The following is a 13979-nucleotide window of genomic DNA, read 5'->3' on the forward strand; positions in this document are numbered from 1 at the left end:
TCTGGTCACATTTTATTCTTTAACAAGAAAAGCCAATACCTTTCCCTTTGGCAAAGTTGGTCCCCTCAAATATGACACAGATATAACTTCGAACAAGCACAAATTATGGAAGAAAAATACCATTTTCTTATCTAAAAATATACTATTTGTTCTCTAGTGAGAATTTTTAACCATAAAACAAATCTAGCAATCCAAATTATTGATGGGTTGCCAAAATAAAACTTTAATCAAATGTCACTAAAGAGGCTGGCTTTTGTCAGTGGGAACACATTCTCTTCATCATAGTAAAATGGCCTAGGATGCCATAGCGGAATATAATATGATTGACTCTTCTTCTAAAGAAAAAAAAATGTGGCTTCTATTTCTTCTGAGAGGGTTCCAGCTTCAGAAATGAATGGAATGTTTTAACAAGAGGAGCCAGTTACCAAAGAACTGGCAAAATTTCCTCTCAGGGTGATTGGCTGATCTTCTGATGTACTACTCCCTTCAATTCTTGGTCTCAAGCTGGCCCCCTAACCTGAAGCCTCCTTCTGGAAAACACAGGTGTGGGTATCTTAAACCTTGATTGTGTCATGGTAAAAGAATGAAGTTTCTTAAGAACCCCTCTACAATTCCTAGTGCTGACTTAACAGCCTCGATCAATTTTCAAGGTTTCAGAACCTTCTTGTGAACAAATGCCCAGAATTGCCTCTTTTATTATAAGGAAGACAAAAAGGCAAAGAGAAACAAAATCTGTATTATTTATATTCCTATGGCTGACACCACCTGACAAAGCTATTTTATATTGGCTCAAGATAAAGCTCTGCTAGCAAAGTATAATCTACTCTCTGGGATGCCGTTATAGAAGCATGGAAGGAATCACAGAAAAGTGTAGTGATTAGCTGTGAGACCACAGAGAGTTCAAGCAGCTCTCCTCCTCAAAACCCATAAACATATAAAAGTGCATTGTCTTCCCTATACACACAAGAGAAGAAATTCATGCTTCAGTAAAGTGGAAATTTTCATTTCATAGCTGTTCTCCAGCAAATACCCAGGTTGGCATCACAACTCCTTGCTCAGTGAGTAAATATAAAATAGAGTCAAGAACAGAAAAACCTAGAATCTGTAATGGAGTAAGAACAATTTCACAGACTTTTTTTTTCCACAGTGAAATAGCCATCATTAGGCATTTCAAGCCTTGCTCTATCCTTTACTGGAAACCAATGACACCAGTACTAAAGACCAATATTTGATCTGTCAGTCTTGGTTTGGGAAAAGAAAGCAGCTATCTAGTGTGTGTATATGCTAGAAAGAGCATGGAATCTGTCTATATCTTACTGTGGCACTGTTATAAAAATCAGAAATAATTTCTTCTTGGAGGCATTCTTCTTTATCAGAGACACAGAACAAGAACATTAGGCTTTTTTTCTTTATATTTGAGCATGCTTTAGATATCTGATGTGTAGATAATAACAAGGGACTTCAATAAAAGATGGTCTAATTATTATTTCCATAACATATCAAGTTGAAATTTGAAGAATGAAGAAAGTTACAGGTGCCCAAGTCATAGGTACTCAATCAGTTCATGCTCATTACTTGGAAACCAGGTCCTTTATGGCCAAAATGTGGGTGGCCAAAATGTTCATCATCATCTTAAGAGTTAATCCTTGAAATATGTGACTTGATAAATACCAAGTCTTTAAAGAATAAAGAGCTTCTTGATTTCTGTCTTGACTCTTGAACCCTAAGTCATAGGGTTATCAAAGATACCAACTTGATTGTACAGAAGTTTCACTTTGGTTTAAGGCTCTTTCTCTAAGCCTCAGCTCCAGGCATTCTAAAGTAAGTGGATATGTTTTAAGCTCAAACTTGTTAGCAAACATATTTGGGGAATCATATAACCATTTTAAGTCACCATTTCCATAGATGCAAATATCACGTACGTAGTGACCTGCAAATGAAGAAAGCAAGAAAAAAAGAGTTAAAAAACCAAACACTTGTTTCCAAAGGATGGAGGGTGTGTTTTTGAACTATAGAAGCATTTTTTTTTTTTTGCTCCTTGCCCACTTTTTGCCTAGCATTGGTTAAGGTATTATCCAAAACCAGGAGAAATAAGACTTGATAATCCATGTCTGTGGGGAGTTACCAATCTTAGAAAAGACACATTAAAAATTAATTTAAATGTTATAATACAATAAGCAAAAGTAATAATATGTCTAATTTCATTTGAATGCCATCAAGAAAATTGAATGAAGTGATCTTCATAAAGGATGGGTAGTGGGGGTAGCTAAGTGATACAGTGGATAAAGCACTGACCCTGGAGTCAGGAGGACTTGAGTTCAAATTTGGCCTCACCTAGCTGTATGATCTCAGGCAAGTCACTCAACCCTACTGCCTTGCAAAAAAAAAAAAGCTAAAAAATCTGGCTACATGGGAAGAGTATTGGGGAATGATACAACCAAAAACCAGAGGGAATAATGCACATAGACCTATAGGGTAAAAAAGGTACATTAGGATTTACTATCTGAAAGGAACCTGAAATAATGTATAACTTAATGTTTTTTTATTTTATTTTATTTTATTTTTAGTTTTTGCAAGGCAATGGGGTTAAGTGGCTTGCCCAAGGCTACACAGCTAGGTAATTATTAAGTGTCTGAGGCCAGATTTGAATTCAGGTACTCCTGACTCCAGGGCTGGTGTTCTATCCACTGTGCCACCTAGCCGCCCTCCTTGTATAACTTAATGTTATAAAAATGTTAACTACTACTGTCATTTTTATAGGTCACTTGGTCTATTACCTTTAATTTTCAGAGAAAAATTTAAACTCAGATTGAGTGACTTATCTAAGGTTAAATGACTAGTGTATGTCATAGTTTTTGGAGCACTGTAGTTATGTAGAATAGTACATGGAAAGGTAAGTTGAATCTAGACTGTAAAGTTTCTTAAATGCCTGAGGAATCTTGATTTTATTATGTAGGTTATAGAGAGACATTGAAGGTTTTTAAGTCAGAGAATTTTGGTTAAGTGATATTTTCAGAAGATGGGCTTTACAGTTGGGAAAGACTGTGAATTCCATTACAGTAATTAAGGCTAGAAATAATAAGGGTCAAGCTGGGTATATCAAAAATGGAAAGGATAGGATGTAAAGAAATTTATTAAGGATAAGACTTGGTGACTAATCTGCTAGCTTGGGGATAAAAAGGTGCTTAAAGTCAAATAATCATAAGGTTTCAAGTCTTGATACCTGGGGAAATGATAGCAGATAAATGGTTAAATCAAGAAGGAAGCTTATTTTGGAAAGATATTGAATTTAAGTCAATAGATAGAACAGACACAGAGAGAATTGTTCAATAATGCAGAGTTCAGGAGAGAAAGAATTGGATATATAAACTTAGGGATTATATACTCTAAAGTCATAGTTAAAGGCATTAAATTATTCAAAAGGTAGTATATAAGGAGAAAAGAGTATAGACCAAAAGTTGCCCTGGAGATTACTCACAAATAGTATGAAAACTGAGACCCTTCCAAAGGGGACAGAGGAAACAGAGTTAGAGAGAAACCAAGAGAGGAGAGAATCTCAATGAGGGAATATTCAGGGGTATCAAATTCTATAGAGAGGTTAAGGAGAATGAATATTTTTTTTGAAAGGCAATGGGGTTAAAGTGACTTGCCCAAGGTCACACAGCTAGGCAAGGGAGAATGAATATTGAGAAAAGGACATTGCATTTGGGCAATTGAGAATAAATGGGAATGAATGTATCGGGACTAAGTTAGATTTGGGAGGAATGAATTAGATGTGGAAAAAAAGGAAAGCAATAAACATATTTTAGGAGTTTGGTGATAAATGGGAGGGGGAAAAATAAGTTGGCAGCTTGAATAGCAATAGAATAATTAGTTGGTTTTTTTTTAAGAGCAGTTAAAGACAGCTAAAGATTCCAGAGTGAATGAAAGGAGATGTGATTGCTGTAAGATACTTGCTAGCTTTAGGAAGGAAGAGGGATGTATTATCTGTAAAAGCAGAGAGGAGTGAAGTGGTTCCCACTCCAGTGCATGCTCTAGCCTTGCCAAAATGATTTTTCAGAAATGACAATCTGTGTCACTCACCTTTTCAGTAGTTTCCTATGCTTACAGGATCAAATATAAATTCTTTTTTTTTCTTTTAAAGCCTAATCTCAATTTAGCCTCACTGGACATCATAATACTTCTTGCAATTAAGGAAAATGAGTTCTTCTTAGGTTTTGCATGCTGTCACATGCCTTATACCTTTGCAAGGTGTCAAAGGTATACTTCTCAAATCTCTTGCTTTAGAGAATCCCCTTTTCTTCCTTTAAGCCACATCTCAAAGCATGATCTACCATCTGAAGCCTTTCCTAGCATCCTCAACAACTAGTCTTCCCTCCCAAACTTCTTTTTTAATTTATCATTTGTTCTCTTCATATTTATTCTGTATAAACTTATATATATTTACTAGTTGTGTCCTTCATTAGAATGTATGCTCCTTTTAAGTGGATATTGTTTTATTCATCAGGGCAGCTGATGACACTGTGGAGATAGAGCACCAGGCTTGGAGTCAGAATAGACCTAAGTTCAAATCTAACCTGGGCAACCTTCTGTTTCTTTGCTGTAAAATGGGAATAATAGTACCACCTACTTCCCAGGGTTGTTCTAGGGATCAAATCAGTTAATATTTGCAAAGCACTTACCAGCACAGTGTCTGACACATAGTAAACTGCTACATAAGGGACAGCTATGATTATTCTTATTAATTGTACTCATATCCCAGCACCTAGCACAATCCTGAGATTTTTAATACATATCCAATGCTTTGTGACCCCTTTGGGGGGTAATTCATGACAAAGATACCATTGTCATTTCCTTTTCCAGCTCATTTTACAGAAGGTAGGTACATAATAAATACTTGATGAAGGAATACCTGGAGAAATCTAGAGGAAAACAGGAGTAAGTATGTAAAGGAAGCTGCTAAACAGTGATGAAATCTCATTTGAAGGTAGTGGCCCAACTCCAAATGGGGTTTTAGATTGTATCGAGAAACATGCTCTGGCCAGGGAGCTGGTGTAACCAAAAGTCAGGAGCAGGGTAGTCAAGGGGGTTGATAAGAACAACAATGAATAGGCCGACCACTGGGGTCATGGTAGTGTTGCGAATGACCAATGGAGTAATAGTTGGTAGAATGGAGGAAGGTGAGGAACTATGATGCAGATGATCAAGTTCCTAAAACGGCACCATAGAAAAGAGATAGTACATTTTTAATCTATATCAAATAGTTTGCTTTTGCAATGAAGAAGAGTAGTGTGGGAGGAAGGGAAAGAAGTTGGAACTCAAGGTTTTAAAAGTAAATGTTAAGAAAATAGATGTAAAACCCTGAATTGCAGAAGGGAAATATGAGTAAATCGCACAAACCTAAAAGATTGAAATGACTTCTATGAAAGAAAAGTAAATGTTAAAACTTGCTATTGCATGTAATGAGGGGGAGAAATTAAAATAAAATAAATAAATTTTAAAAAGAGACTTAGAAAAGAGGTGGTAATTGCACAGTGTTACCTAAAGGCACATTAACTTTTAAGTGAAGAGAAATGGATTATTGGTGTTAGATTAATGTACTGGTAGCAGTGTGAAGGGGCAGTTAGACAGTAGGATAGGGTACCAGGTCAGGCATTAGGAAGACTCCTCTTTATGAGTTCAGATTTTATCTTAGACATTAGCTCTGTGACCCATAGCAAGTCACTCTTTGCCTCAGTTTTCACATGAGCTGGAGAAGGAGATGGCAAGCCACTCCAACAGCTATGCCAAGAAAATCTCAAAAGGGATCACAAAGTAAGACAAAACTCAAATGACTGAACAACAACAACAAAACAACAATCAGTGCTAGAGAGATAGGAGCAGTCCGGTGTCTTCTATTCTCTCTCTGACCTTAGGGATGAGATAGAAGACAAGAATTCTATGGCAGAGTGTAGTTACCTTGTGTCTGTTGGGCTCAGCTCTTGTGATGTGAGAAAAAGATTGAGGGTTCAAATTATGTTTTTTCATAATCTAGTTAAGTTTCTCATGGTTCAATAGAAATGGCAGGTAGGGAGCTGCCTATAGGTTAGGTTGAATGGAGATAAGGCTGATTAGGAATAAGAGTGTGGTGGAAGGGAGAGAGAAGAAAAAAGTGAGGAAACCAAAAGATATAAAAGGAATAAGGAAACTAAACTAAATTGAGAAGCAAATAGAGGTCATCTTTTTAGGGAGAAACACACATACACACACACACACACACACACACACACACACACACACACACACACACAGAGTCCAACATTAATATTCTGAACAGAACAACATTGATACTGCCTTTTTATCCACTTGATTATGTAATGGCCTTTTCCTCCTTGTTTCTTATTCCCAAACTTCCCCCCTTCTCCAATTGCCATAAAATTTGTTCCAAGAAACTATGTGCCACAGGTACCATATCATCCTGGGCCAACAGGATCACATAGGCATCTTTCAAAACAATATCCTATTCTACAAGTCTGCAAAGGAAGTGACTAAAAGAAGAGGAGGTCCTGTTATTGAGGGGAACAAAGAAAAGTCCTTAATAAGAGTGGGGAAAGACTTTTTGCCTGACTGGGTAAAGACCTGTGGTGAAAAAGAAAGGAACTGAATCTCTTATTCTGCCCTCCACCCTTGTCCAACTGAAACTGCCACCAACAACCTAAAAGAGGACAAAAGGGGAAGGAAAAGAATAGCAAATGAATCATGTATCTAAGAAGCAAGCAATTGTAATCAACTGTTGGTATCCACATTCAAGGAGAAGAATAATCTGAAGCATTATTTTCCTGGTATCTTCCTAGGAGTGTCTTTTCCAGCTATGAATTAAAAGTGATGAATGGGTTGGTTCAAAGGCATTTACTGGTAACTGAATTTTTCTAATAGCTCAGTTGATTTTATGTTGCAAACCCCAGCTGTGCAAATATATTAAAAGATATACTTTGCTCACCTTTAGAATATCTCTATTATAAGCAATTATATTAGGTCTCTATTATAATTATATTTAATTATATACTTAAATAACAATGAAAAATAAAGTATATCATGTGTAACATGTATTGCATTAGACATATCTTTATATTATATTTCAAAATATCTCTTATATAATAGAGGTCAAGTAATCAGCATACATAATTTAGTGCCAACAAGGTTAGGTCATATGTTCCAGGTTCTAAAAGACAAAAGTGAAACAGCCTGCTTTTAAGGAGTGACACTCTAGTGAAAGAAACAAGTACATAGAAAGGTAAGTACCAGATAGATAATCTACAAGGTCTTTTTTGAAGATAAGATACTGGTCATTAGAGTGGTGTTTGAGATGAGTTTTCCAGCAAAGTGAGAACTCTAAGAGGCAGGTGAGGAGAGATGGAATTCTAAGCATGAGGTGTAGCTATTGCAGAGGCAGAGATAGGACATGTAATGAAGAACAGTAAGAAGATTTATTTTATTGAACCATAGTGAGTGTGGAGTATAAGTAGAGTAAGCTTGGAAAAGTAGGTTTGTGCCAGGTTGTGAAGGGTTTTAAAGCCAAATAGAGAAAGTTTATATTTGAATCTCTAAAGTAATAGAAAGTCACTGTAGTTTACTGAGTAGGGGAACCAGATCTGTGTCTTATGAAAATCACTGTGGCAGGAAGCTATAAATGGAATGGAGAGGGGAGAGATTTGATGCAGGCAAACAATTAAGGATATGAGGGTCTGAATAAAGGTGATAGCTTTGTGAGTCAAGATGGTTGGATGAGAGAGGTATCTCTCTCATCTGAATTAAATGTATATATGTGGGGTAAGACTGATAGAGAACCTGGGTAACTGAAAGAGTAGTGACAAAGCAGGAGTCCTCAACAGAAATAAAATTTAGAAGAGTGGTTAGTTTGAAGGTGAGGATAATGAATTCTGCTGTAAACATGCTGAGTTTGAGACATTCAATGAAAAAATGCATAAAAGATGAAACAAAGGACATTACCATGACAGCCTCCATTTTCATTTTCCATGTCCCGCCATTTTACAGCTCTGAGGTTTCCTTCCCAGGATGCATTTGGCATGGATCCAGGGACATCTGTAATGTGAATAAAGGAAAATAAGTAGAAATAAGAGACATAGAAAAATTATAGTTGAAGATTAGCATCAAATAACAGAAAAATAATTCTTTAAATTCATCATTAACCAGAATATTAATATTTAACTGATGACCAGAAGAAAGTTTATGAAATTGAATAGGGTATAAGGCTCTATACTTCTTTTTTATACTATTGAATTGTTTTCTTTTTCTGAGATAGAGAGGGAGGAAGAAAGTTGGATTTGACTTGTGATTTAATAGATGTAGTATTGAAATTTTATAATTGATTGGTTTATTTTACAGTTTTAAAAAATCTATCTTATATATGTTTGTGAATATTTGGAATAGAAAAAAATGTTTTGAAATTCTATGTTTTGATTTTGGTGAAATTCCATGGTCTAACCATACATAGTATAAATAAACTTCAATGCTGGATGGGATAATAAGGTTATAGGTTCCTAGTTGTAGAACTGGAAGGGACCTCAGAGGTCACCTTAAATAAACTCACTGGAAACTTAAGTGACCTGCCCAATATCACAAAGGGAATCTACAAGCAATTATCAACAAAGTCTTGTACTAGATAATGGGGAGAAAAGATAAAATAAGTGGAAAAAGTGTTAGTTCTGGGGATAGAACATTTTGGTTCAAGTCCTGACTGTATGACCTGGATGGGTCAAACTTTGCTGAGATTCATTTCAAAAGGAATGATACTTGGAATATCTAGGTCCAAATGATATAAGAAAGAAAATGCTTTTCAAACCTTAAAATACTTTATTTTAGTATTTTTAAGATATTTCCACTTGGAAGATACAGAACATGCATAAAAACAAAAATGATAAGAGGCAGAATGTAGTAAGTGAAAAAAATATTTACAGAGACTACTATAAGGAAATTGAAGAGGATGTAATAACTGAGGTAGAGGTGAAATGTCATGACTAGAAGTTTGAGATGGGATTTGAACCCATATCTTCTTCTAAGTCTCAAAGACTAGCACTCTATTCTTGTCCCTGTTTCTATGGTGCTGTTATTCCTCTGTGTTTGTGTGTGTGAGATCAAAGAAAAAGTTATCAAAAAATATGTAATGTATTTAAAAATAGAGTACATCCATACATCAAAATAACAAAGAATCCTGAGTCTTCCACCTTCACATTATGCAAATTAACAGAGATGACAAGAGATGGGAATAGTCAAGAACAATAACTATGAGAAGAAAAATAGACTTCTGAAGTGCAATATTGGTAGACCATAAACTAGTACAACTATTTTGGAGGCCAATTTAAAATAATGCAAATAAAGAATTCAAATGTTCATACCCTTTCACCCAGAAATTTCCATAATATTTATAATAGGACTTTTTGTGGTAGCAAAGAATTGAAAACAAAACTAGATGCCCATTGATTTCAGATATGATGAATACAAAGAAACACAGGAAATTCTATTAAGAACTGAATTAAAATTAAGCAAAATCAAGAAAACAGTATACATGTCTTAATGTAAAGAACTACATACACAATGAATGTTGCAAAAAACTGAATGTTGTAAAAGTAGTACTCCCAACACACACTTTTTTGCAGAGGTGGGAAGTGATTCACAAATATGGTACACACTGCACGTATTTTCAGACTTTTTCAATGTACTGATCAATTGATTTTTTCCTCTTCTTTTGTTTTGGATCATTGAATGGCTAAGAATAGTTAAGTCATTCATACTTGATAATTGTACAATATTGCTGGTATCTGTACAATGTTCTCCTGGTTTTGCTCACTTCACTTTGGATCGGTTCATCTAAATCTTTATAGGTGTTTGACATTTTAAATGGCCCTAACCTGTTTTTCCAGGCTTATTATTATTATTATTATTACCACATTATCAATTCCTTTCATACACTATGGTCTAGTCAAACTGGCCATATTACTGTTTCACACAAGTGACATTCCATTAATTGCTCTGTACCTTTGCATAGGTACCTATGCATAGAAATGTGCTCTCCCCTTTTATCTGCCTTCTATAATCCTTAGCTTCTTTCTTAATCCTTATAGCTACTAATATATCAGTGTGTCTCACTCTTTGTGACTCATTTGGGGTTTTCTGTTCAAAGATATGAGAATAGTTTGCCAATCCTTCTCCAAATCATTTTACAGATGAGGAAACCAAGGCAACTGGGTTAAGAGACCTACCCAGGCAGACACACAACTAGTGTCTGAGGTCATATTAAAAGTCAGGAAGACGAGTTTTCCTGATTCCAGACTTGGCCCCTTATCCACTATGCCATCTAGTTCCATTTGTTTTATTATCACTTTGTATAAATTTTAAAACTACTTATCTGTATATGTATAAATTCTCCAGGAAGAAAGTAAATTCCTTGAGGTAAAGGACTGTTTCCTTTTCTTTTAACCCCAGTACCTATCATCATTTTTTAATAAATGCTTAATTGACAGATTATCAAAGGGGAGACTTTGTGCAATTGTGAAACTAGGTCTTTACAACAAACTTACCTTATTGTTCATGTAACAGATCCCCCCCCCATTCCATGGACCCACTGGAGAACAGCAAAAAAAGGGACTGCTTATAAAGAAAATAACACTAATATTTTGCATAGGACATCACATATACATATGGGTGGCTAGGTGGTGCAGTAAATAGACTTCCCAGCCTGGAGGCAGAAGACTAATCTTCATGAGTTCAAATCCAGCCTAAAACTTAAGAGCTGTGTGACTTTCAGCAAGTCATTTAACCCTGTTTGCCTCAGTTTCTCAACTATAAAATGAGCTGGAGAAGGAGATACTTCATTATCTTTGCCAAGAAAATCTCAAATGGGGGTCATGAAAAGTCAAACACAACTTAAACAATTGAAAGCAAAAGAAAATGAGAAACTTTCTTCATAGGATTATGATGAGGAAGACACTTTGAAAGTCTTCAATTTTTTAAAAAGCAATCCTTTGAGGAAATTGTGCTTCTGGAGATAGTCCAAGCTCAGCACATTGCAGAGAAGACAAACCCAGGTGGTACTTGAGAAAGATACTAGGGACATAATATGCATTAACCAAGCATTCACCAAATGCAAACATTATGTGAGGTGATTTAAAAAAATGAACTGCTTTCTGCCCTAAAAGAGCTTAAATACATTCTATTGGGTTTGTTTAGTGAACTTGCATGCACATATGTGTGATTGACTTGCACAATGATTAATAACAAGCCACCTGGAGAAGGGAAAGAGCATTCTAACAACAAAAAGAATTAGAAAAGACTTCATGAAGGAGGAAGAACCTAAAATGAATCTTGAAGGGAGGAGTGTCAAAGAAATAATCCAGTGCTTCTCCTCATCGGCAGGGTGGCTGATGCAAGGAAGAAGTCTTCCAAGATGGAGACAAAAAGATGACTATCATGAAAACATGGAGTTCTCTGATCTCCTCCAGAGGGAATAAGAGAATATAGAAACATAGATTTAGAGATAGAAAAGATCTCAGAAGCTATCAAGTCTGAGTTCATCCATTTATAAATGAGAAAACTGAAGGTACAGAGAGTTTAAATGACTTGTCAAGGTTCAACAGAACTAGTTGAAGTCAAACAGGTATTTAAAAAAAATCAGCTAATCAGATGCTGCTCTAGTAGCATCTCTATATAGGAGGCCAGGCAAGGCTGTACCTCTGAAAAACCTGGCAGAGAAGATCCAAGGAGAAACCAACATTTTCAGCAGTAGGGCTATATGCAGTCTGTCAGAATGTTTCACATTGTGCTTCTCAGTAACTAAGAGAGGTTTTTCTCCTGGGCCTCTTTTCTCTATATGAACATACTCTTTTGATGATCTCATTAGCTCCAAAGAATTCACTGATCATTTTCTTTTCAGATCTCTCTATTCCAACCACAGTGTCCTGGGCTCAAATCACCAACAGACTAGTTGGCATTCTTGTCAAATGCCCCATAGGCACCTCAAACTCAATGTGTCAACATGCTCTCTTCCCTACAGTCAATTTTTTTTGGGTTCCATCATCTTTCTAGTCACTGAGATTTTCAACTCCCCAGAATCATCTATTCATCACTCTTCCCTATCCCCACATTTAATCAGTTATCAAGTCTTATTGGTTCTACCACCAAATCTCCTACATTCATATCCTTCGCTTTATTCATGTGAATACTATTTTAGTTCAGACTTTTATCAACTCTAGTCTAGACTATTTTAACAGTTTTCTAATGAATCATTTGGTCTTTAGTCTATCCCTTTTCCAAATACATCCTCTACACAGCTGGCAAATTAAAATTCTTAAAACTTAGATCTTGACCATCACCACCCTGGTCAGTAAGCTCTTTTTGTTTGATAAAATATCAACTTTTCCACTTGGCATGTAACACCCTTCACGACTGCGTTTCAGACTATCTCCCCAGGATTATGCTTATGTTATGATTCACATGTAATACATTTGAGCCAAACTGATCTACTTCTTGCCATTTAGCCATAACATTCCATCTATTGTCCCTATCCATGCCTCTGCATAAAAAGGTATCCTTCATGCTCGGAATAGCCTTTCTCCTATATGCTAGCTCTATATGGATCCATATTCTAGATCTTCTGAATCCTAGGTCTACTATTTCATTATTCTATAGCAAGAAGTTTAGCATTACTCCAAAGGGTCTAGGTACATCAGATGATGTAGTCCTGAAGGACTAAGTAAAAGCTTTTAGCCTTCAGGTCAAATGAAATGCTTGCCGGCAGCCAAGAAAAATGCATGAATAACCTACATGTTTGTGTAAATTGCAATAATCAATTTATCCATTAATGCTTTGCCTTTCTCCACAAACATCCTAAAGGCTTAGTGAGAAACTTTTGAACAGCATCTAGACTCTTATGTTTCTAAGTTGTCTCTCTTATGACCACAAGACAGTAAAGTTGTCTCTTTTGATCTCAAGATAGTAAAGATTTCATCAAACAACTAGAGATTTGTATTCCCCCCAACAATATAGGGTTGTGGTTAAGCCTGAGGCTCTTGATCCAGAAGCTCCCCTTTATCTTTCCAAATACCACACTTGTTCACAATGCAATAAAAATTAGCTAATCTTTATCTGAGATAAAACCTATTATACAAAATCTCAACAAATAGCAAATTAGAACAGAAAACTTTCTTGAATATGTGATGTGAGTTTACCAGGCTTGAAGTCATAGGAAGAAGAGAAAGCAGAAAAAGGTGAAATTCTCTAGGTCCCAATGCAGCAGTAAATTCTGTACAGGTCCTTTGTTGATTCAGATTAATTGGCTATATCTCAGGGCTCCAGAGTTTTCCTCTACCCTAAATTCCTTTCCTCTTCTAGAGTAATTTTTTTAAAAATTTTGTTGCTAGAAGGCACTGCCCATAAAACAATGGACCTAGTCACTGCAAGGTTTTCTTAAGTAATCTCAGGAAAATGCAAGCTCTTTGAGGTGTGGATTTAGTCCTTTTTGTCTTTCCAAACACAGGGTCTAGCAAAATGTCTGGTATAGAGTTAGTTGAGTTTTTCTAAAAAAATTTTGTGGAACTAATTCAAATATTTGCTTACACAAATAACTACAAAAACAATTTTCTTTTCCCCTCAGAGGAACAATATCATTATTAGGTAGTTGGAATCAAATAAGGCACAGAATATCATAAAGTTAAAATAGTTATAAATTTCTACAATAATTTAAAATAGTAGTTGTGTTTCTGGTCTTAAAAACCACAGAAATGTGTTATTCATATTGACTATACAAGACAAAGTACTATCATATATACAAACAATTGCTTCTTTTAAAATGAGCATGCTAATTATTATAAACAAATAGTTGCATAGTCATTATTCTTTGGATTTAGGTCCCCTTCTTATTTTTCTTTTCTTTGCTTCTTTCATCAAAAACATTCTATGTCTAGGACCTGGAGTCATTCTATCCA

The 13979-nt window shown here is 35.6% G+C and overlaps 1 protein-coding gene across 6 annotated transcripts in view; it reads right to left on the reverse strand.

Moving 5' to 3' along the window:
* Window positions 1-285: 285 nt before the first annotated feature.
* Window positions 286-13979, reverse strand: part of LOC141503010 (N-acetyllactosaminide beta-1,6-N-acetylglucosaminyl-transferase-like) — a 146861-nt gene continuing 133167 nt past the window's right edge. For all 6 annotated transcript variants that reach the window (XM_074208081.1, XM_074208080.1, XM_074208078.1 and 3 more), the window contains 2 exons: window positions 7990-8082; window positions 286-1930 (listed from right to left, as the gene is read on the reverse strand). In XM_074208081.1, coding sequence (XP_074064182.1) covers window positions 1740-1930; window positions 7990-8082 — 284 coding nt within the window. In that variant the 3' untranslated portion in view covers window positions 286-1739. The remainder of the gene's footprint in view (window positions 1931-7989; window positions 8083-13979) is intronic.

The sequence above is a fragment of the Macrotis lagotis genome, chromosome X, assembly GCF_037893015.1.
Source record: "Macrotis lagotis isolate mMagLag1 chromosome X, bilby.v1.9.chrom.fasta, whole genome shotgun sequence".
Classification (NCBI taxonomy): Eukaryota; Metazoa; Chordata; class Mammalia; order Peramelemorphia; family Peramelidae; genus Macrotis; species Macrotis lagotis.